General features: G+C 31.3%; 1 protein-coding gene across 2 annotated transcripts; it reads right to left on the bottom strand.

The window, feature by feature from the left end:
* Positions 1–649: 649 nt before the first annotated feature.
* On the bottom strand, positions 650–23,735 carry LOC132714627 (solute carrier family 12 member 4-like). Of its 2 annotated transcripts, XM_060697521.1 has the most exons (27): positions 23,621–23,735; positions 20,741–20,880; positions 20,188–20,241; positions 19,027–19,094; positions 18,476–18,577; positions 17,835–17,981; positions 16,668–16,853; positions 15,882–16,111; positions 15,101–15,309; positions 14,567–14,707; positions 14,069–14,166; positions 13,147–13,205; positions 11,284–11,402; positions 10,972–11,143; positions 10,343–10,441; positions 8,718–8,837; positions 8,049–8,153; positions 7,722–7,810; positions 6,856–6,935; positions 5,715–5,803; positions 4,151–4,257; positions 3,636–3,751; positions 3,048–3,138; positions 2,612–2,703; positions 1,884–2,227; positions 1,426–1,568; positions 650–787 (listed from the first exon to the last, which is right to left on the bottom strand). In XM_060697521.1, the coding sequence occupies exons 2-27, from the start codon at positions 20,847–20,849 to the stop codon at positions 696–698; spliced, it is 3,261 nt and encodes a 1,086-aa protein (XP_060553504.1). In that variant the 5' UTR covers positions 20,850–20,880; positions 23,621–23,735; the 3' UTR covers positions 650–695. The 2 variants fall into 2 exon arrangements, with proteins under 2 accessions (XP_060553504.1, XP_060553505.1); XM_060697522.1 differs by lacking the exon at positions 20,188–20,241.
* Positions 23,736–25,964: the final 2,229 nt, after the last annotated feature.

Below are 25,964 nucleotides of genomic sequence, written 5' to 3'. Positions count from 1 at the left end.
CAAGACCTTTATCTCAAAAATATGTTTTGTCTTTAAATATATTCAAGACTTTTATCTCAAAGATATGTTTTGTCCTTAAATATATTCAAGACCTTTATCTCAAAAATAGTTTTTGTCTTTAGATTTATTCAAGACTTTTATCTCAAAAATATGTTTTGTCCTTAAATATCTTTAAGGCTTTTTTCTCAAAAACACGTTTTGTCTTTAAATATCTTCAAGACTTGTTTTCGCAAACATATGTTTTGTCTTTAAATATCTTCAAGACTTGTATCTCAAAAATATGTCTTGTCTTTAAATATCTTCAATACCTTAATCTCAAAAATATGTTTTGTCTCCAAACACATTCAAGATCTTTATCTCAAAAAATATGTTTTGCCTTTAAATATTGTCAAGACCTTTATCTCAAAAATAAGTTTTGTCTTTAAATATCTTCAAGACTTGTATCTCAAAAATAGGTTTTGTCTTTAAATATCTTCAAGACCTTTATCTCAAAAATATGTTTTAAGCTCAAATATTGTCAAGACATTTATCTCAAAAAAATATGTTTTTTCTTCAAATATACGAAACAACGAATTAAATATCACTATGCTACTTGTCCGGAAATAATTATATAAAAAGGGAATGTGTCACGTGTATGGAGGCTTTGCCATTTTCATGTGATAAAATTGCTGATCCTCTACTGGTAAGAATTAAGTTTATGAATAAATCGTGATGACTTCACTACCACTACCCCTCACCATCAGAACACGATCTATGCCCTCTGTTAGTACCTCTAGGAACTCCATGTCTAAGAGTTACGTTAAGGATAAAAAAATTACGTTTCTCATGCCAGATCTTAGAAATTTAATAAAAAAAGCAAAAAATAAACAAAACAAAACAAAACAAAATTAAAAAAAAATGAAACACTAAACGTTTAATGAATATAGTGCGAGACAAATCATGTCTTCATATCGTCATGAATGGACATTTCATTTTACAATTTGTTTGGCAACGAATAGGCATTTTCGGTGCTATATTTGTGCATTATTCCATGCAAGAAGGTTGATTTTTTTATTTATAGTTTATTTGTTGCAATTATAAGTTCGTAATAGTCAAAATGGAAACCTTATACAGTGCATGTGCAAACTCGACTATAAGCCTGTCCCACGCTCAGTGTGTCATTATTTCCTTGTTATTTTTGTATCAATTTTATGTTGAGTATTTAAGTTTTAGATAATAGATCTACCCTTTCTATTTATTGTTACTACTGGATTATTTCAATTACCAGAGTATAGTTCTTAGTGTTGGTGAAGACTATATGAATAAAAATACATTTAATGCGTTTAAAACATGTAAGTATCATTTTTTATTAGGAAAACTGTAAATATAAATGGGCTTCATTAAGCCATTTTGTATGGTTCACATGTTGAATTAAATCAAGGATACATTGTAGACTCCTTATTTCTCCATCAGAAGCTTTTGGTGGCGGTGGTAGATTAACTATGACGAGTTGAGACCCTTTCGAGTTCATTTGTATCAGCTCGTTCAACTTTACAGCCGTGTGCATCCTCTTTACATTCTTCTCATCTCTGTTCTCACAATAAGAAAATAATGTTTTATGCAATGTGGTATTTACTTCACGACGTATACTTACCATACTGTGTTAAAAATAAATCTTTCCTGCATCAAAGAAATTAACCAAGATGACTGTACCATTTATAACTACAATAATATAAGTATTTGAATTTCGTTGACATTCTTAAATATGGAAGTCTAAAACAGATTACATTGTTAAAATATAACAAAAAGCATGTATTGGTGGTATAAAAATACAGACAATTATGAGTAAAAGAAGTAAAGATGATAGCTGAAAGAATGTTAACGTCAAATTTATAATTTCTTACGGCTCCGTATTGCCAGATTTAGGAGGCTCTTTCCCGTATACAAGTATCTCGGATATATTCTTGTTCACATTCTCCGCAATCTCTTCAACCGTGTGCGCCTTTCCTCGAGTTGTAGGAGTAAATGTATATTGATTAAATTGAGATATTTCCTCCGTATCTAAAACATCACCATTGGTCTGGATGTCTAAATCTATTTTAGTCTCTTCTTTGCTCTGTTTACGTGTGACATCAGGTACAACTGTATCGTCTGCTCCAGATGCTTCTTTCATTTTCTTCATCATTTCAATCCTTTGTTCCATTTGTAGCGTTCTTTCATACGTATCAGGTGATATATCACTGTGTTGCTGGAGGAAAATAAAACAAAAACAAAACAAGAATAGATTATATAAAAATGACAAAAACAATAATTCCCATTTCTATTTGAAATCATCGACCACAGCCTTATCGTAAATCTGAAAATCAATCTTCTGTGTTAATCAAACGCTCCGTTCGTATAAAGGACAATACGAATAAATCAAAGTTTCTACTTAATGAGATCACAAGCTCTTTTCATTTCAAGACGTTATACTGTTAAGTCAAGATAAGGCACTTTTATTCCCAAATGAATGATTAATTTAATGTGGCTAGAACTTTTTGCCCGAACTATTTGCTTTTTGTCATATACGTATCATGTGTATAATATTTTACATGCATGTGTTGCAATATAATATGTTTAAACTAACTATTACCATGTCAACAACGTCAATATCAGCCTCAATTCTCAGTTTGTACATGAATGCTTTCAAATCTTTTTTCATCTGAATGTTATTATCGGACATTTCTTTATAGATGTCAAGGTCAATTGAAGTATCATGTGTTTGCAAAACTCGAAAAACCTATTTTATGAATAATTAAATAAATTTACAAAGCAATTAGAGTACTACCTATCAACATCAAGTTTATTGAAACGTAATGCAATATGCTTTTTGTTTCAAAGAAGAAAAACTTTACTAAATGACACACTGAATGTTAAAAAGTTTGGAAGAAAAGTGTGTCCGAACAATAACATGTAGTCATAAACTAATTATTTACCAATTAAATAAATATGACCCCGAATCATAAAAAAATGTTTTATTAAGAGATTAAAAAATAACAAAGCAACACATTGTATGTGACAAAGGATACGAGCCACGCTGAATATTCGGAGTTTACAATTTTTCCACGTCTTGTGTTGTCGTAAAAGGTAAGGTAATAGCACCAAAAGACCTCCATCTTGTTTAAACTGTTAAGGCTATTTAATGATTTCATGTGTTCATATTTCACAGAAAAATAAATCTAAAATATTAAAAGAATAGCAAACTTGACGATCGGCATTCAGTTAATGCTATTTGTTAAAGACGTGACAGCTTGGCCGAGTGATTCACGCGTCGAGCTAATAATCTAACAATCGCTAGCTGCGTTTGTTCGGTGAATCGTTGTTTCCTTAACACTTATAGCTCAGTGCCGGTTGGTTCGAGGACCGTGTGTCCTTAAGCTTATAGAGTACTAAACAATCAAATTGCAATAAATGCTGCATAAAATGAATAATGCTATTTATAAGAAATTTTATTGGCCAGTCACATTTATTTTTGTAAAGATTTACAATCGGTAACTGCGAAAATAAGATTTACCATTTGTAATGATAAAGGTTTAGTAAACATAAACAATAAATAAATAAACAAGGTGTTTAATTTGATGTGATCAATTAAAAACAATAGTTATAAAAAGGATATGGACAATCCACCAGACATCAATTGTGCCCTTCACTTTCTCGGAACTTGTTGGGAAACCTTTCGCACCTTTAAATACCAGTAAAGCCATGTCCGCCGCCACTACACACTGAATCGTATCTATAATGTCCATGTTAATATCAGTATAAATGCCACCTATTATGACGTAACATTTATGCTACTTCTGATCTACTTCCAGAAATAACCTCAGAATTCTTTAAAGATCTAATAGACTATTGTTTTATGTTTAATTGAAAGTAATAATTATATCGACATACAGTTTGTTTTCCTTCCGATGACATTTCAATTACCAGAAATATCATTTTATGATGAATGCGGCGAGATACCAAAGAAAAACGTGAGAAGATAAAAAACGAATTAAACATGAAAGTAAAGTAAAATACCCAATCAATATCAATATCATTTATTTCTTTGAAGTGTAAACACATACAAATCTCAAATAGTTATTGCCTGGCTAAAGGTGCATCTTTACAGACAAGATTATATAAGTCGTCATACCTATAAACGGTTTGAATCGTTTATCATTGGTACCATGTTTCCAGCTGTAAGGCCATCCCAACAGTACAGTGTTAGGCTTGAGACCTCCAAGTCCCGCTGTCTGCACCCTATAAATAAGATAGTAATGTAAAAAATAATAAGCCTGCGTCCGTGGCCAAGTGGTTTAGTTCGTAAACTTCGAACCAGATGCCCCTCACCGCTGTGGGTTCGAATCCCGACAGGGACTTTGGATTCTTTCATATGGTGAAACATCGGGGGTTCGACTCAAGTGCCCGTTCGTGCCTGGACTACTTAGTAATGCACGGAAGGGTACTTGAGGTCTTCTACCACCAGTAAAGCTGGAACGTCGCCATATGACATATACTGTGTCATTTTACGACGTAAAACCCAATCAAACAAATAAAAGTAATATAAATGCACGTGTTAGTCAGGTGGATGAAACTATAAATAGTGCCAAAAATGCCGTATTATTGTTTTGTAGGTACCATATAATCTCATTTAAGGAAGCCATAATAACGAAAGATATTTGGAAAAAGTCTTGTTTGACTGATATGGATATGGAAACTCTACATTTTCACCTGGTGCAGGATAGGGCTCATGAAACAAAATACAACGCTTCTAAGTAACGGATGTACATGTAACTTAGGCACGTTATTGTTTACATTTCACCTACTTTGAAACACATAAAAGGTTTAAAGCAAGAAATCAAATAAAAAGTGTGTTTCCTAAAAATGGTATGCAATGTTTAATTCAAAATATAAAAAAAATATACTGTGTCATGGAGACAACACGCAATTCCACTGTTAAGCTGCTAAGACTATGTTCTATAGAAAGTAATTATTCTTTTACGAACACCAAAGTTTTATAACTACTTTAATGAAAAAACATCATGCTGACGTAAACGGTACTATCAAATGATATACAAAAACTATCCAAAATAATGATCTAAGGTTGCTTAGATCTCGCTGGTATTGTTTCGCCACTTTCACTTTTGATAAAGATTGTTATCAAGGTGATAATGACAGAACATGTAGTTTTTCTATGGTGTTGTCTTTGTGACAAATTATATCAAAGTTTAGTATTAAACAATTTACATTAATTTTGTTGTATCTATTAAACTGCATATTAATTTGCTTAAATGTAATAATTGTGCATTATTTTACTGCAAAACTATACGTCATATGTTTACATTTTGTTTGAATAAACTCGAGCCATACTTGGGACAAGACAATGTTTCCTCAAATGACCCAAGTATAGATAAGTTCAATTTAGCGGACTCGAGAGTCAGTTTAATATAAAAGCTGCAAGATTTACAACACAGATTTAAATAAACGCCATAAAAATGTCCTGCTTTTTTCTTCCGAATATACTGTTTTATCTTGGTGCAAAAGGTAAGCGTGCTTTCAGATAAAAGGCAAACACATTAGAACGTTTGTACGTAATGTTACTCAAATAAATACGATTTTTTTCTGTAAAAATGGTATATAAAACTGAAAGTTATGTTATCCATTCTCTTGTTTGTTTTTTGTTTTGAGAAATTTATGGACACCATTTAGATATTTACAAATGCGAGCATCCGATGGATCTGTCCTTGGCAACGACGACATCTTTAAAACCTTTAACTCCAATCCTATCAATCGTCTGCTGCAAATTCTGAAACAAAACATACATATGTTTGTCTGGGTTTAGAGATATACTTCTCATCAAAAGTAAAATACTTTTATTGCAGAAATGTACTGAAATCTAGTACATTCATCTTGAATACGTTTAATTTGAAAAAAATAACATGAACTTTATTTGGGAAGCTGCAATCCCCATTTCTCGTCAAATTAATTTGGTCTATTCTTACAAAAACTGCCAGTTTTTGTAATATGTAATTTTACTGTGTGTAGAGTTTTAAACGTAACAGATTTTCTCTTTGTGTGTTCAAAAGATGGTTTTTTTTCATTTCATAAGAGACTGTATAGTATTAATAAGTTTTTTAATATTAAATTTGAGCATATTAATATATCTTTCATGGCACTAGATACATAAGTGGCCATACCGCGCCGAACACTATAATTGTTAAAACAAGATTATGTAAACATACATTAATTATCCTTGAAGAATGTGTATACAAAATATACATACACGAACAAGTATGAATATAAATTTATATTACAAATAATATACATCTTTTGTCACTTTTATCCAATGCAATATATTTCCGCATTATATGTGTTTGCAGTTGAATGTCTTTTGTTTTAAATTATAGGTTATATTCAATATAATAATAACAAACAATTTTGTATATCTTCTCCGCTTACTCATTTTATTATGAAATTTTATTTGTATGCACATGCTATACACTTTCCTGTCATTTATCATGTATATGTTTGTCCTAATGGACTATTTAGTCCAATTTGATATTATAATTGAAAACTTCAAACATCATATATGATAATATAGCATGTATTTTACCTATGTTTTAATCAGAAATTAAAACGAATTTTGCTTAACTTCCTAACATTGCATTCGTTTGAAAGTTAATGACATTTTGTATCATACAGTCAGGACCATTCAAACAACGCTAGTATTTGTAACGTTATAAAAGAATATCTAAAGAAACAATGCAACATAAAAGTAACATTCTTATTTGAGAATGTTATAAAGTAATTATCCTAGTCTGCAAAAAATCTACAAAATGATTTTTGTATGTAATTTACCTGTTTCACCTGTCTAACATCATCCTTTCTCTCCTCAAATACACCTTCTAATACACAAGATATTAGAGTGAGTCCTTTACCTAAAACAACGAATAATTAAATCATAGTTTGGAGACCTTTCTATGGAAAATGTGTCAGAGTTAAATACCCATACATTATTATAATAGGTTACCCGCACTCTATTTACCACCCTGTCTGTCTGAGATAACAATAGAGTATGCTCATTGATAAGCTCATTTTTTCAGAGGCTTACCTTTTGCAGAGACAGGGAGAAAAGTCGTATTCACATGTTTTACATTGGTTACTTTTTCTGGGGTTTTGTATTGTGACGTCAACGCCCCTTCGTATAAATCAGCCTCGTGCTTTGATGATCGCTCTCTTACATAACATTCAGAAATTTCAACTTGTCAAATGCTATTCTTCCATCATATAGACACATTCCAAAACACTCTACATATCCAATACATTATGTGATGTCTTCAACAGGAAATGGATTGAGCAACAACATAATAATTTATCAACTTCAACAGTTTATAATTGATATAAAATGAAGTGGACGTCAGTATATAGCTAACACATATATAGGTTTGTGGGTAACAGTAAAAATATCATTCCAAGTAAAATATTTTTACCCAAGGCGTTAGCGTGTTGGTTATTTTATGACCCCGAACAAATACTGCTACCTATGTATCAGTACACAAATTTTAGTCACATGGTACACTTAAATTAATAGTAAGAATAACTGTAATTGGCCTATGGGAAATTCATATATAAACATTATCTGAAAGCAAAATGTCTAGAAATAATAGTGCAGCTGAGAAAATAATGTTTTGAGCCTTGTTTTTAGTACAAAAGTACGTATTTACCTGCTTTAAGCTGACTTGCAAAATGGATCATTCTTTCGTACTTTGGATTTAGGTTTTCGTCCAGTTTACACAGCAAAATTATTTGCGGCCTATAAATAATAATAATAATAAACAAAAAGTTTTTCGGTTTGATAATTATACAAATTGCAAAATTTATTGAAATAATAGTTGAAATAATGTACAAATTATCTCTTACAGAACTGCAACTGCATGCATGAACTTTTACTCACTTATTGAAAAAAAATGTTATACATCAGTCATAAACTTTATACAGTGTAAGTGTATTTGAGAATAATTTATGAAATGTAAACAGTAATATTAGCTCACCTCCAATTTTTGGCGTGTGGTGGTGTCTGCTGAACTTTCAACAAAGAATATCTAGCTAAAGACATAGCCATTCCTCGAATCCCATCTCCCCATTCCTTCTCCGCACTTAAAACCAGAAATAATTATGATATTTTATCTTTGTCTTTTAAAGCTTTATGCCTCCAGATGAGCCAACATATTTTGTCTTAAAACATCGAACTTGAAAAGAATATTCTAAGATTTTAAAGTAAAAGGATTCAAGTTTTGAGTAAATCTATATTTTTATGCAATTAATGACTGATTTTGCAGCATTTATCACCATATTTCCACTTCATGACTTACGCAGTAAGAAATGTTATTGCATATTTTGACCTCATTTTGGTAATTTACGTAGATTTCAATGTGTAAATTACTTTTTTCACTTTACAGTATTTTAAATGTAAAGATATCTTTAAATTTTTCATGAACATTAGCATGAATCTGGAGGCATGCTGCTTTAATACAAATCACAAGAAATAAAAACTTTTAAAGTTTATTGCATGTTATAATGAACTTTATAGACATCTAATTTTAGATCCTATACTTTTCCTCAAAACAAAATGGAAACTTTATCGCAGATACTGAATAAGAAAGATGCTGATTGTTTATTGGGCGGAGAATAAAGAATAACAACAATGGTATAAGTATTACCCTTTATATTCAATATATTTGTATATTCCTCCTGCCATAGCAAAGGCCACCAAAGCATAATACCAACTAGATATTACCATCAGTGTTGCACACAATCCAACTCCTAGTAGCGATAGTGTCCTAAAAGATTCAATGATATGTCATGAGCAACAAAATGAGATAAAGATTAAAAGACAGCAGACGTAAAATTGCAAATAACTAGAGATGTTTCCATTTGGCACTACGCTCTCTTAGCAGCATATTGAACACACTACCGTTACTTCGTAAGAAATTGAATGGTAGTTGGATATTGTACCGATGCGAAAGAGGGTAAAGATACTTATGTTTCAACTTCGAAGGAGAGTAAAGACACTTATGTTCCAACTTCATTCCCCCTGTGACAGTTGCATATTAACATACTTATACATATTCTTTAAAACCAAGTGTTGTTTTTATAAATAATATATATTCCTAATTAAAGTATTCTAACTAAGTTTAACAAATTTAGGCTTATTTCTTCTCCATCTGATACAACACATAAAGTGTCGTTGTTTCCTTAATCTTTGATCAGATGACGTCCAAATCTAGAGAGGTCATAAACTCACCGAGGGTCATATCTCTACGACGTTTTACAAATTCAGACTTATTACTTCTTATTATCGATTGAACAAGTGTCATTTAAGAGTCAATGATAACTTTACCCAGTGACCTAATAATCAAAGGGCTCATCAACTGGCATTGGGCAATGCCCTAACCAAGTTTGTAAAAAAGCTCCCCATTTCTCAATGTGTTGAGTTATTGATCAGACATGAGTTTTACATAAAGTGTAAATGTGACCTTGACCTTTGATTCAATGGCCTCAAAATCAATATAGTCCTTCAACTTGTCTTGATCAATGCTCAAAGTTTATACCTTTTTATGTCAATGACGTGACAATGGGAACAAAAGTGTGAGACGGACGGATCATCTTGTCAAAGTATGCTTTTAATTATTTAAATGTCGTCTGGAGTTAAATAAATGAAATTGTTGAAACTCTATTTAATGAACACTTTTTTTGATTTAACATTGCATGACGGTGCATGTTCAAAAACAAAAGAGTAAAACAAAATGCAATTGTTAAGAACTTTATATTCAGTGCTAGGAAAAAACATATTTTCAACCATGTAGAAACGCATATTAATCAAAGCGCTTTCGGTAATACGAACAAGATAATTTCGTTTACTTTCACATCTTTCATTTACATCTTGACTCTAGACATTCATCATCTGTCAAACGTTATCATTAGGGACATAGAATATATTAAGTTAATGCTTATACTTGGGACATGAACTTTGATATTCGTATTTTGCCAACGTCTTTCACATTTATCATATAATACCCTGACCTGTTGGCATGCATCAAATGTATCTAAACAAAATGATATTGGAAAATACAAATAAATGGTGGCTATTTGATTAACGTCGATAAGATAAAAACCGGAAATTATGGAGGATCAAAAGGAACAACTTTCACATCGACACGAGCATCCAGTTTAGTCCAGGGAAAACACGGTAAAAGCTTGTAATAACAGTTATTTTGAATAGAACCACTGGGAAATATATTGCAATTAAACTAATGAAATCAAGAAAAAACAAACGTTTTTTTACCAGTGATAAAATCTGTATCTTGGTCTCCAGCTAGGGGATCGGAGCAATGTTTGTAAGGCACACGCAAGGTTGACAAACAGGTAGCACATGAGGAAAAACCTACAAATTCAATCATTGTTAATTGCTGAGTTAATTGTACATCATGCGATAAATTAATCAGTTTCATCACCAAATATTATGTCTGAGCAGGTGTTATATTTGTATCATGCGTCATCCATTATTAAACTCGGTATGTCATATGAGTATCATCCATTGTTGCTTCGTTAAGTGCACGCGTAATTTCTCCTTTGGAATTTGACGTTCGTCATTGAATAATAACACGGTATTGATACATTTTCTGGTGCTGACATTAACCATTTGTCATATGTAAATATTGAAGTCTGATTAAGATAGAGCTATCTGGCCTTGACAGAAGCTTATACCGCCCATGCACCTACTAAATCACTTAAAGCCTGCAAAATATTCAACTTTGACAGGAAGCCGACATTTCAGGTTCCATTTTTAAACATATTTTGATAAACAAATTAAATATTAGGTTATACATAATCAATCAATCAATCAATCAATCAATCAATCAATCAGAAAATATGCATTATTCCCCAAGTAACTATATAATTAAATTTACTCACATTGTAATGATAGGGGTCACATAATCTAAGTTTCCGACAAGAACTCCTGCTTGGGCTATAGCCACAGTTAACACAAGTGCCAGAAAAGGTTCACCACGCCTCGTCCTGCCAAACACTCTTAAGAACGGAATAATATTGTCATTTGCTATGGCATATAATAATCTTGGAGCACCTGCAAAAGACAAGAACAAAGTTCAACCAAGAAAACGTGATAATATAAGAATTTAAGATATTTAGTTTAATACTTTATTCTACTTTTGAAAATAACAATAACAACAACAAAAACAAAAACGACAGCAATAAACATCATACCATTAATAGACTGTAATCCAGCACCAATAGTGGACAGGAAAGAACCGATTAACACCATCCATTTAGTCGGCCAGGCTGTATATGCAATGACAAGTCCCCCTCCTATACTCTCGCCTAATCTGCATAACAGTGAATAAATGTTATACTCTCGCCTAATCTGCATAACAGTGAATAAATGTATACCATTTACGATTAATATTTTAAGTATTCTGTATAATGGAAAATTGAAGGGAAGGAAAACGAAAACAAAGGTTTAAAGATCGTAGACGCAATTTGATTGAGTCTGTATATCAGAGACTATATATATATATATACAGTATAGTGAAACATCTCATACGCCCCCTAGCACCGGCTGAAGCGAATTTCAATCATTATCACTAAAAGTATTGGAATCAGAGATCCCGAAAGACTAGAAAATATATATAAGAAAGACCACAGAGTTGACGACTTCATTTACACAATTCTAGATAAAATGGTAAAATGAATGTAATAACAGAAATAATAAAACTATAAACAGTTTTCTATCTGACAAATAAACAAATAAATTATGTACAGGTATTTCATTCTTTTGTGTTCAACAAATATCGAATTATTGCAATCGAGACATAAAAAGGAATACATGACATTAAAAACTAGAAATGTGTCCATAGGACACGGATGCCCCCACACGCCACTGTTCTGTCAATCTTATGACTCTAGGTCAAATATTTTTTGGACTACATGTGCCACAAGTTGAAAACTAAAATCAACAAAGGGCCATAATTCTGTTAAATTTGGTTGCAGCAAAAATTCCTTTCTTTACTACCATCTACACATTAAGGTTGTTCATCCCTGGAAGTTTAAGCAAAATCTGCCATCCGGTTTAAGAGGAGTTGCGTTCACAAAATTTCTACATAGTATATAATGAAAAAATCAAAAAAGGGCCATAATTCTGTTAAATTTGGTTGCAGCAAAAATTCCTTTCTTTACTACCATCTACACATTAAGGTTGTTCATCCCTGGAAGTTAAAGCAAAATCTGCCATCCGGTTTAAGAGGAGTTGCATTCACAAAATTTCTACATAGTATATAGTGAAAAAATCAACAAAGGGCCATAATTCTGTAAAATTTGGTCGCAGCAAAAATTCCTTCCTTTACTACCATCTACACATTAAGGTTGTTCATCCCTGTAAGTTTAAGCAAAATCTGCCATCCGGTTTAAGAGGAGTTGCGTTCACAAAATTTCTACATAGTATATAATGAAAAAATCAACAAAGGGCCATAATTCTGTTAAATTTGGTTGCAGCAAAAATTCCTTCCTTTACTACCATCTACACATTAAGGTTGTTAATCCCTGGAAGTTTAAGCAAAATCTGCCATCCGGTTTAAGAGGAGTTGCGTTCACAAAATTTCTACATAGTATATAATGAAAAAATCAAAAAAAGGGCCATAATTCTGTTAAATTTGGTTGCAGCAAAAATTCCTTTCTTTACTACCATCTACACATTAAGGTTGTTCATCCCTGGAAGTTAAAGCAAAATCTGCCATCCGGTTTAAGAGGAGTTGCATTCAAAAAATTTCTACATAGTATATAGTGAAAAAATCAACAAAGGGCCATAATTCTGTAAAATTTGGTCGCAGCAAAAATTCCTTCCTTTACTACCATCTTCACATTAAGGTTGTTCATCCCTGTAAGTTTAAGCAAAATCTGCCATCCGGTTTAAGAGGAGTTGCGTTCACAAGATTTCCGGACGTACGGACGGACGTACGTACGGACGGACGGACGGACTGACAGACGGACGGACTGACTGACGGACGGACGGACAAGTGCAACGCTATATGCTCCCACATTGTGGGGGCATAATAAAATTGACATAAAACTAACTTGTCTCTCAATAAATCTCCTTCTATCCCCGCAGCGAAGAACAGCACGCATGACAAATATAGAAAATGTTAAAGAAATACAACTAAATATATCGTTAGGTCGAACAATAAAGATTAATACTTTTTCGAGGAATGAAACCAGTCAAACAGTGCTTTGATCAAAATTAATTGAAAACGAAATTAGTGTCATTAAATTACAGCTACATGTATTCAGTTTTTAAGCTATTCCTGGAGGAATTGAGAAATGAATGATTTTACTAAAATACACGCAAATCTTGAAGCGTCAACGGATAGAAAATCCGTATTATGTTAGTGGCAAATACGGTTCCATATATGTAAGTACAGGATAATTTTTCACATTGGTTCCAATCTTAACTGTGCATTACTTAGAATTAAGAAACGGGAAAAGATGCAACGATTTTTATAACAAAAACTTGTTCATATCTTACTCATGAATATTATTTCTTGAAAGTTATATTTTTGTTTGAAAAAATAACAGAAAATAACTAATAGAAGTTCAGTAAATTGAATCTCTATGTGTCTTATATTTATATGTATTTAATAAAAGGAAAATTATTTTAGTAGCTTTCTGAGGCGTTGAATTTTGCTACTCGCAGCGTGCGAAAAATGCATATCCCGCTCGCCGATATCCATTTTACGACGCTGCTCGTAACAAAATACAAAAAATAGAGAACAAAGACCAAAGCAAAACGCCGCCCTGACACAATACAGCCACCAACCAAAAATATGATAAACAAGGTCATCAAGGAAAGTCGGCCTTCAATGAACGCAACCCTTCAGGAAGCTACTTCAACATAATTTTCCGTATGTATAAGTAGAATTGGGGCCGGCCCTAATACTACTTATACATGTATAAACTAGGTATTTGATGAAGCACGACTGGTAACGTTGCCAAGGATACAGACAGCAGATGTAGACAATACGGCGGCTAAGGTACCACCAGGTATAGACTTCTGAGCATCTTCTAGATCACCAGACATGTTGGACCCTGTCATAATACCTGTAAACACATACATATAGAGTTATTATAGAAAATAAATAGCCAGAAGTCTTTTCAATATATACTCGTACGACATAGATCTTTCTCAACAGCCGTTTACCTTTGCTCATTAATATTATATTCAAATTTTGCGTTGATGAAGAAGTAAAGTTTTAATGAAAGATTATCATATATAGAAACTAAAACGGAATATGTCCGTCATGTAATTGGTACATACCTAATCTAAAACAAAACTTTGACATTTAATAGAATATTATCTCTGCATCTCGACACGCTTAGACATCAGACTGATTAAGTCAATGATATACAGACAAATGAGTTTCTAAAGAAAACAAACCGATTAACCGATTTCTAATGACCACAGTTGTTTGCAAACTAACACCATCAGATGGTTTCGTACCTGTCACAGAAGGGAAGTAAATTGCTAACAAAACAGTAAACGTTGAAGTGAGATCAGCTATAATTTCACCACGTTCTCTATTCCCAGGCTCTGACAAGCCTATCAAATTTCCTTTCTCGGTATATCTATGGGGAATGTTTTCTGGAAAATATCGGGCAGTTAAATGAATCAATGTTGACAAAGATGAACTGAGTGTGTAAGATAAAATGACATATTTAGATTAGCAAACTTTTTTCCAATCTGTAGATTCTATAGCAATACTAGTACGTGTATTAGAATGTATCATATTATAGCAAAAACTATGATTATCTTAAAAAATCTAACACAAATAACAATATAAGGATTTTAAAAGAAAGCTAATAACATTAAAGGTAAAATAAAAATTATTATTAATTGTAATAAAGTGTATAATCTAATATAATACGGTTCCTGGAAGATATGTGTATTGTAATACACAATCACATTTTAATTAATGTTATTGGATTACATTCCTATTTACTTCATTTAATTATGATGACATAAATTGGCACTAACTAAAGAAGTTTCCGCTCGCAAGACCCGGCATGCCGGCTCTAAGAGTGACATTATTCTCGAGGAAATAAGGATCACATACTGTCTCGTTGAGGGCGTTTAAACTACAGTAGTTGTTGAAGATTGGTCCCGTCTCATTCTTCGTACACATCATAACACCGTCCACAGACACTGATGACAGTGTGAGCAACCGGTCACCGAGGAAGCATATTCTAACAAGTACAATATTACAAAATTGTGTAGTGTACCATTCTTAACAATTTTTTTAAAAAAATGTACGCATAATGTTATGACGTAATACAATTACGTAATACAAACAATATCAATGTTTCTTCGTATTAAAAATAAAATAAACTGCATAATTCAATGCTTTTGCATTATAATATATATATGCTTACAATAACTCGTAATCTAAAATGTGTTCTAATATATAACTCAACGTTTACTTTGAGCACTTAAATAATGTATATTCACGGTTCTTCTTAATTGACAATTTGTCAATTATAGAACAGGAAAATGAATTATATTTATAGCCTTATTCCATTATCAAAAATATTCTTAAAGGACAATTGAAATACTATATTTAGATCCAATGAAATGTTAACAAAAAAAAGAGCTTTTAAAAAGCTTTTATCGCCTGAAGAATTGTCTCATGATGGTGCACGCATAAAACGTTTTTATCATTACTTCTGGGATAAAACAGTGCTCCGTGGAGGGACAGTAGTGATGTCAATTGTTAATCGTTTATTAATTGAATTGAAATCATCAAAAGCAATTCTCTTACTGTACACTGGTTTCTGGAGAGGCTACAAATATCCCTATATAGATACAGATAATAGAGAACACGACGCAAAACAAGGAGAATGGTCCAAATTTAGCGACAAACTCTACTCCGATGAAACAAATCAAAAACAGCAAGAGAAGTAAAATCGTGCCAAACAAACGATAGTTGTTGAGAGCGTTGGAAAGTTCGGTGACGTCACCAAATAAAGAAATCTGCGGCGCTATGAATGTCTGAAAAGAGTACACGTTAAGATTTTTACACATCCGTTGTTTTTTGTGCATTTTATTGGTATGTTGATTAACAACATTATTAATTAGTATTAGTTTAGTTTTGTAAGTATGCCTCTGTTTATATCTGATAAAACAAATCTATGGTTGCATTATGGCGTATACACGCCTAAAGTGGATACCTTCAAATTGTATGAAAGAAAACTTTATCTTAAGAACTTATATAATACTATCTTTATAATTTCTTAACAAAACATTACAGACCGAATAAAAAGAAGGAGCCTTATTCAAATTAAAGACGTTTTCAAGAGTGTTCATATATACATATACTTAGGCAAAATTAAAACTGTTCAATAGAATTTAAAACATTTTAAGCTAAAACTCAAAATGAGATCGGCGGCACCCAGCTTTTTTCGCTGAAAATATTCCAGTCGTCATGCCAAAATATGAAAATATGTTGAACAGTTTTAATTCTGTCTATATGTTTTATATAAGAAAACTCCCGAAAACGATTTTAATATACATGTCGATGCATATGTTAAGGAAGATGATTACTTACAACTAAGATCTCAATGGCACCTATGACATACATAGAACCTGCTACTGTAAAACCTAGATAGAAGAGTATTCCTACAGCCCCGCCAAACTCTGGACCAAGAGCTCGCGATATCATAAAGTACGAACCTCCCGCCGGCACTATACCATTGGTTGCTATGGCACTCATAGAAATTGACGTCAATGTTGTCTAAATGTAAATGATAGCAATGTTTTTATAAACTATTTTTATGTTCAGGAATGCTTATTTCAGTAAAGTACATTATTAATTATTTAAAGACCACAGGTTTTAAACCAGGAGCTTATATAATGTTCATTCCTTTTTCTTAAGTGTATTATATACTAGTTTTACTTCTGAAATATAAATAGGGGTCTGATCTAGGAGATGGCCGATTATGCCCCAGAACCGCTTTTATTTTAATTCTGAAAAACATTTTTACTTTTGTGCCTTTCATAGTTTTCAGAATGATTCTCATTGACCTCAAGCACCTAGGGTCTGTATCTATAGTGATTCAGTATTTTGTGGAAGTTAAAACACTACTTTGTAAACATTATGCTACTATTATGACAAATTATTTCTCATTCAGCGCTACTTTCTTCAGGTGATTAGCATATATAATAAGATTTAACACCATGCTCTAAAACCATTGTTTAAACATTATAATACTCATGTTCAGGTAAAGAAACAATTTATTTCTGTAGAATAAAGATAATTATACAATGCCTTTAATATCAGTTTTATACTGTTAATAAAACAAATTCATTTGAAGCTGATTTTTTGTTTTCTATTGATCAAGCTCAAATGTATTAATGAAAATCACGTAAGTTACAATATACGTATGTGGGTTTGAATCCCGCCAGGGACTGGATTCGTTCGTGTCAGGAAGCTATCAACCGGAACGTTGCTGGTTCTTTTCAGGCGTCCGTTTGTGCCGAGGGGTATCATAGGTCTTCCTCTACTAGTATATCAAGCTGGAAAATTTACCGAGTTAATGCAACGTTAAACCCAACAAAAGAAAGAAAAATGTCACTTTGTATATATCCTAGTGGTAAAAAATATTCTGAAATAAATTTGAAAATTGTTCTAAATAAAAAGGAATGACGTGTCAAAGCTGATATTGCACGTGATTTAGAAATAATGAACACGAAAAAAAGAGAAAAAAATACTGACCGTGCAACAGCAAAGAAAAATGATCAGAAACCCTTCAATAGTCCCCGCCATACCTACGATCCACGTGACCCGAATAAATATAAGAACCCCGAATATATTCTGGATTGTTGGTAGGTATACCCCAAATAGTGTACCTAATTTCTTTTTCTATAATGTAAAAAAAGGATATATCATTTGTTAGTTATAACATTTGTTTGCTGCATTGTGAACGTCTTTTTATAATAACGACTTTTTATAATGCAGAATAAAGCGAACGTGTATGTCATATAAAAGACAATACAGTTAAAACATCTAAGTTGAATACTTTAACATGCAAACATCACCTTCACGATTATCTTCCAAGCAACGACTTGCATGAATAACAAATGAATTATCATTAATCAAATATGAATAACACATGAATTAACATTAATCAATATGAATAACACATGAATTAACATTATTCAAATATGAATAACACATGAATTAACATTAATCAATATGAATAACACATGAATTAAATTAATCAAATATGAATAACACATGAATTAAATTAATCAAATATGAATAACACATGAATTAAATTAATCAAATATGAATAACACATGAATTAAATTAATCAAATATGAATAACACATGAATATAACATGCAGTAGGTATACCTTTGATGTATCTTCAACTTCATCTACCTGTTCGCAGAACGACACCTTTGTCGGGCTCCTTTTCAACAATGTTGACATCGTTCCTTTTGTTACAATATCTTCCTATATCCGTAAAAAAACAAAAACCTTCAGTTTAAGTTGTTCGTAAGCAATACAAACAGTAGTCTTTTAAGTAAATCCCTTTAAGAGACAAGATCCTACAATACAATGTGACTTACAAGACATGCACTATGAATGAATGAATGAATGAATGAATGGATGGATGGATGGATGGATGGATGAATGAATGAATGAATGAATGAATGAATGAATGAATGAATGAATGAATGAATGAATGAATGAATGAATGAATGAATGAATGAATGAAAGTTAAGTTAAAAGATATTAAAAGAATAATATGAAGCGATCATGTATTTTTTACGTGAATACTTCTTTTACATGTTCTTAATTAACTGAATAAAATTTACGCATTCTAATACACATGCTGACTTTTAAGGTATATCAAGAACATATCGGCATTGCTTTTTAAAATAATTGAATGGTTTATATACCTCATACAGCACCATTCCATCTGTCAAGGGGGTCGTTTCTTTTCCGGGTGCATCGTTGTCATCATTTTCTAAACAATAAAGATAAAAATTTCTTAACCAACATTTTAACAAATGTTATAGGTGTATCTGTAGAACACAAATGTTTGAAAATGTGCAAAGCACCGTATTTTATATGCTTTTCTTCAAATATTGCATCGTACCTGTTAAAACTAGCGAGTTATTACTTAATTGTTTTTAATTCCTGCATGTGTTATGTAATATAAAATGATTGGTAAATGTATAATGTTTGCCGAAGAAAATTTCATTTTAAGTTTTATTTAGTTACCGCCAGAGAAAATATAAGATAGCTAAAATATGAACGCGCTTTGAAGATCATCTATCACAGCAAAGAGAACTTAATGTGCAATACATTTTATTTACGAAATATTCAAAGAATGGCTGGTTACAATGAAGAAATGACTGAAGTGTACTAATGATATTTTGTTAGCTAGCATGTTTCAAACATTAAAGTATGAGTTTTTATACGTAAAAAACAATAAAATAGGTAACCGAGAAATGTACTGTTGACAAACTAATAAACTTCAACATTTTATGTAAGGACGAAGTATATATGTTTTAAATCAAAAAGTGAATATCTGAATTGTGAATTTATTTAATATCATTTAATATATATTTAATATATTTATAATTTAGGATGATCTCGGTTATCTTTTCAACTCTGATAACTTCGACTCTTCCATTTGTAAGTTTCTAATTGTGTATTTTATTAAAGATCAAAAGAAAATTATATAAGCAATTTTTATTAATAAATGTATGATTTTCATATGGTTAAATCATTATTGTGAAAATAAAAACCAAAACCATCTAGTAAATGATATACGTCAATCAGTCTTTAAGTTCTCTTTTATCAGAAACAAATTAACTAAATTAAATTCATTTTTTAGTAGGAAAATATTGCTTGCCTTAAGCATTATTTATATATTATTCGATAATGTTAAGAATTTCGAAATTTTTCTTAATTACTGAGAAGCGATCGTCAGATACCTACTTAAATGATAAATTGTTCTAGATATTGAGATATTCTAAAGATTAATTAGAGTTATTATCAAAGATATAAACGGCACACATTTTAAGATTATTGTTATATCAACCAAGCACTACCCTCGAGATGAAAAGTTACGGTGCTCTGAGATCTAGGTATACGTTGCTCTTTATCTGTAAAAAGAAATTGTACATTAACCACGAAAGTTTCAATGTGTAATAATAATAATAATAATAATAAGAAGAAGAATAACAACAACAACAACAACAAGAATAATAATAATGATAATGGTAATAAATAAACAAATAAATAAATAAACAAATAAATAAATAAAAACAAGAACAACAACAAAACAAAGGAAAAAAACGTAGATGTAAATTATAATTTATTCTGAGCTAAACTGATTACTTTTAGTCATTGCACTAAGATTATAGTCAGCACTAGCATTGCTTTTGAAAAGGATTCCTATTCTACAGAAAAAAAAAGAATAAAAAAAGGAAATTTCTAATTAAAAACCAGGAAAACAAGAAGAATAAAAATATGATTACATTAACGTTACATATTTTTGCTACGACTGAAATACTTTTTGTGTATTTTGCAACAAGTTCTACATACACTAGATAAAGAAAAAAAGGCAATAGAAAGACAATAATAAAGCAATCAAAATAATACCTTGAAGTATCCCTTTCTTTACATCGCTTCCATCAGGTGTTGCTTTGTTTTCAAATACATCGTCATCCTCTGCCTTTACTACCGTAAATCTGTCTCTAACTTCGGACATTTCAAATGTTCACATCCAGTTTTAAATTTTCCTAGAATACAAGAGTTTAAACCTGTTAATCTAATTAAAAACAAATTACCGCCCGAAATTCGATGGCTTAGCTTCAGAGTGAAAATTAGTTGGAATGTCTAATGGTTATAGAGAGGATAAACTCTGTCCTGTAACTGCCTTTTCCGATAATTGATCAAATTGTGTGAGGACTGTTCCGGAATATTCCTTTTTAGAAAAATCTGGAAACAAATGCTATATCACGTTATTGGTATTATCAGTTGGTTATTTTTAGCACATTCAACAGGTGTTACAGTATTGGAAATATGCGGAGTAGGAAATAAATAAATGAATTCTTATGATAAGTTGCATAAGGATATCGTCTGTGCGATATTTAGCTTACGAGACGCTCTTTGAAAAAAGAACAATTTACTCCAATCTCGGTACATATTCACTGAACCTTTAAAGCAACATGCCTGTAAAATATTTCAATAAAATCTGAACGTGTGAAATATTTGAGAACAAGTTAGAAATATTTAAGTTATAATTTACATCTTATGTTCGATTAATGACAGTTTTATTTTTCCTTCAGTACATTTCTACTGTGTTAGTAACGCAGTAACGACATATTTTGACCTCGTTTTGGTAATTTAAGTGGGTAACTAGTGTTATTGATAATGTGTAAATTGCTTGCGTATATAATATATCTTATATCGAAAAAATTAGATATATAGTTATAAAGAACAATTTTATCAAAGTGCATATTATACAGCTTTACCGCAAAGTATGTGAAGTTGTATGTTGTAATTAAGGATTTAACAACACTTAATGAAATTTTATATAATTATTCTTCTAAAACAATTTCCAAACATTTAAGAATATGTTAAATATGTACTGCAAATAATTATACGCATTAAAAGTAATCTTTAAAATATATGCATTCATTTCTTATTGAAAAATTTGGTTCGAAAATAAATACCTAATGGCCTCCCTTTATTTACATGAAATGTGAATTCGGTATAATCTTTACAAATAATGCTTTCTGGAACTTACAATATTGATAAATCTTGATTTGAGCATATTTATGATGTAAAACCATAAATAAATTTGAGTTACAGGATCTTTAAATCTGTCGCGTGCAACATTTGTATCATTGCTTATTTCTTCCTCAATTTTAATGTGATTTAGTACATGCAAAGCGAACAAATGAGCCCTACTAAAATTATGTCATAAAGTGTAAACTTTGAAAGTTTCTGCTTGTTTGGTTATCTAACACGAGAAGTGTACAGTACGAATAACCTGTTTAATTGCAATGCTATACGTAAAAATGTATTTTAGATCATAGAACACGTAACTTCATTCAATAAGATATATAATCATACACTTCCATTGAAATCAGTAATATAATTTGTGTGTTTGAAATATACGAATTAGAGAGACCATTTATAAGCAACCTATACCCGAATTCAAGGTTTCTGCACTATAAATTATGAAAAAAGTATATATAAATTAAAAAAGGCTATCTATTCTTATTAAAATATACATGAATTACACAAGTGTATAGTATCAATAGTGGGGTATGGTTTAAATTGGGTAATAATATATTGACTTATTATAAACTTATGTGATATTTAAAACAGCATGTCTCCAGATATAAGCTAATTTTCATGCAAATTTTAAAAATGCATTTAAAAGTAAACTGTTGTAAAGTGAACAATGAAAGTACAAAAGCGATCAGATATGCAAAATACCCCTTACTGTTTTAGTCACGCAGTAGAGATATGGTGATAAATACTGCAAATCAGTCATACTATAGTAGCATATAACACGTACATTATTATTTGAATCTTGAATCTTTTTACTTTTCTTAAAATCTTGTTACGTTTCGTCAAGTTTGATTTTCGTGAAATATATAAATGAATTGAAATGAAAGTGTTTTTGCATGCATTTTTAAAAATGAATCTAAATAGACTAGAATTTAATTTGAGCCGCGTCATGACAAAACCAACATAGTGCGTTTGCGACCAGCATGGATCCAGACCATCCGCGCAGACTGATCAGGATCCATGCTGTTCGCTATCAGTTTCTCTACTTGTAATAGAGTTGGTAAGCGAACATCATGGATCCTGATCAGACTGCGCGGATGTGCAGGCTGGTCTGGATCCATTCTGGTCGCATATCCGTTATGTTGGTTTTGTCGTGACGCGGCTCATTTGATATTTAGATAGCCGCATTAAATCAATGTAAAGTCAATTGCGATAGTAGTTTCAGTTCACTTATACCAAAAGAGTTATCGGCCCTTGGCAAAATGTATGTTTAATCAAACTTTTCGGGTTTGCTTTAATGGTTTTTGCTTACATAGAAGAGTATCGTTTTAAATACGATATTTCCATTTTGAATAAACATTTTTTTTATCATAGAAATCTCCATATATTATAATAATATATTAATAGACACAAAAGGATTGAATTAGAGAACAATAATCTAAGTGCCATACTCGGTGCAACATTATCGAAGTTCAAATCAAGAAATGAAGTGACTTGTCTAGACATTTTTGCACATAATGTGTTTTGTCACAACAAAAAACAAAACATAAAAACAATAAACAGAACAAAACCCCACCTCACTTTATAAGCAAATGTTGTATACATGTATAAGCGCAAATTGAAGCTAGTGAAAGAAATATTAAAATTCTTATGTAGGGAAACAATTATGCAAATTTGATTTAAGAAAATTTCTAATTAAAAAATATTGCTGTTAATAATGAAACAATGTATACATACATGATATTTATTAGCCTTTCAAAACACAAACGTTTACATTGATAGTCTATAGCACTATTGATCGTGCAAGGTGACTCTTTAAACCCCCCTGTACCCAGTTAAAGGTATAAAGAACAATAGCCGCTAATCTGCCCAAGTGTATTAACAAAATCTACCTAATTTATTCTTTATGTTACAAATATACTGTATATATTCTTATATCGTATTAAGTGTTAAAAGATTTCTTGTATGAATGACTAAATCATTTGTAAATTCAATGAACTTATTCAGTGAGGAAAAACAAACAAATAAACAAACGGGTTTTAAATCAATTAAAACTGTGTTTTAACAATTAAAATCTTTTGAATAAGTTTTTAAAAAAATCTAAATAAATAAGTTGCATATGCATGTATATCATTTTTGAAATATTGGCAAAAAAAATGGTGCCAGTGTTTTGTAAATTTGTTATATAGCCATTAAACAATATTTTATTATTTATCTTATTTGAAATAAAACAACGCAAAGCCATTGTTCTTTAATTTGATTTATAACAGTGCAACGTGTTCAAATTTCAGGCTTAATGTACCAGAAAAAAAGGAAGAGCAGTAGAAAAAAAAATTGAGACTATTTTATTTAAGGCGGTTATTTTTTCACAATGAAGAATGTCTGTTGTAAAGCGTGGCATATTCAGTTTGCATGTGCATGTTGATAAGAGGCTGTATTACCTAACCAACACCCACTTATCCCAAGAAAGTCTTGTGTTGTTTGTGATAGGGATCGGACACTTCTCCTTCAATGGTACTATCCGATTTCGCAAGATGATTATAACGGTCTAAGCTTAACTTTAAAGCATTTTAGCCACTTTTGTATGCATGCTCCATCAATATTGATTGCGCATTTCAGTTCTTATCCCACGAGATGAATTTGTCGCAACACTTGACATTTCTCATCAATGTTCCTGTAATATGCTGTAAATTTTTTTTTAAATTCTTACTTTAATTTTCCTGTGTAATATCTGTATTCTAGGATGTATTTTAAAAAACAATCCAACAAAACTGAACTATATACTTTTGCATGAGATATATTAAAATGTAAGCTATACTTTTCTGCTGGTAATTACAAAAGTAATCCGATTTATACTGAAAATGACCCAATACTACTTTACGAACCGCTATAATTATATAATGAATTAAATAAAAAAAAAACCTTGAAGAAAATGCATTGATATTCGGTGATTTTACGGTTTACGGGTACGTTTAAAGTGAATTGATCTACAATGGAAGGTCTGTCATACTATAAATAATTACGTTGAAGGTATTGAGTATTAGAGAGCCGTCCGGTTAGCTCAATAGCTGGAGCGTTGGACTGTGAATTAGGCGACCCTGATTCGATTTCTGGACGGCGCTGGTCACTTCCGTGGTGATTGATCATGATTGTTTTCTATCGTCATTCGCACTGTACTTTTTATGTTGTATGTACAATAGTTTCAGTCCCTTGCGAAAGTGAAGGCAACTAGTACTGGTAAACTGCATGACAGCCTGCCCAGGAATGATGCGGTGGCTGAACTGTGCTCTGGAAAATTCAATGTGGCTTACTGCCGTGATCCGGATTGTAAACTACCAACAACACAACACACACATTTAGTATCAGACATAACAAAAAACCACGAAATAGGTATACTTGGATATTGATGGTAAGTGTGAGAAACATGATGCGATATTACATATATTTATATAGCAGATAATAAATTGTTCTAGAACAAAATATTTTAAATTATCATATAAATCCTCATACAAAATCATTTGAACTTTATCAACATGTTTTTTCCATGCAATATTTTATTAGATTATCCAAATGATATATTTCTATTGTTTTTTTTTTTCTTTTCTTTTATCAATATTTGAAATACTTACGGAAAATGTGACCAATATAGACCAATTCCCTTTAATCTAACCTGATTACCTTAAACGTATTAAGTGTATAGACCGTAGGTATAGGAATAATACTGTTAATTACTAAACGTATATTTTAACGGAAGTTTACACCTCATATCTCTAGAATAAAAACCTGTCAGTTTTTGTTTTTGTGCTTTTTTTTGTTTTTTTTTTTCACGCAAGATAAGATTACTCGGCTGAAGAAAACCCATTAAAATAAATGAGTTGTTCCCCTTACTTATGAAAAAACTGCGTTTTATGACCATCCCTAGGGTAAACTAATTTTCAGATGAAACGTTAAAAAACATATCGAAAGAAGCAATATTTTCTGGTAATTTGTTTATTATTTTACAACAATTGACTGAAAGTTTCATCATTATGATACAGGCTGTCATTTTTTAAGATATATGAGGGGAAAATGGACGCATTTA

The sequence above is a fragment of the Ruditapes philippinarum genome, unplaced genomic scaffold, assembly GCF_026571515.1.
Source record: "Ruditapes philippinarum isolate M1 unplaced genomic scaffold, ASM2657151v2 ctg2424_1_1_1_1, whole genome shotgun sequence".
Lineage (NCBI taxonomy): Eukaryota > Metazoa > Mollusca > Bivalvia > Venerida > Veneridae > Ruditapes > Ruditapes philippinarum.
This window is presented reverse-complemented; position numbering and strand designations above follow the sequence as displayed.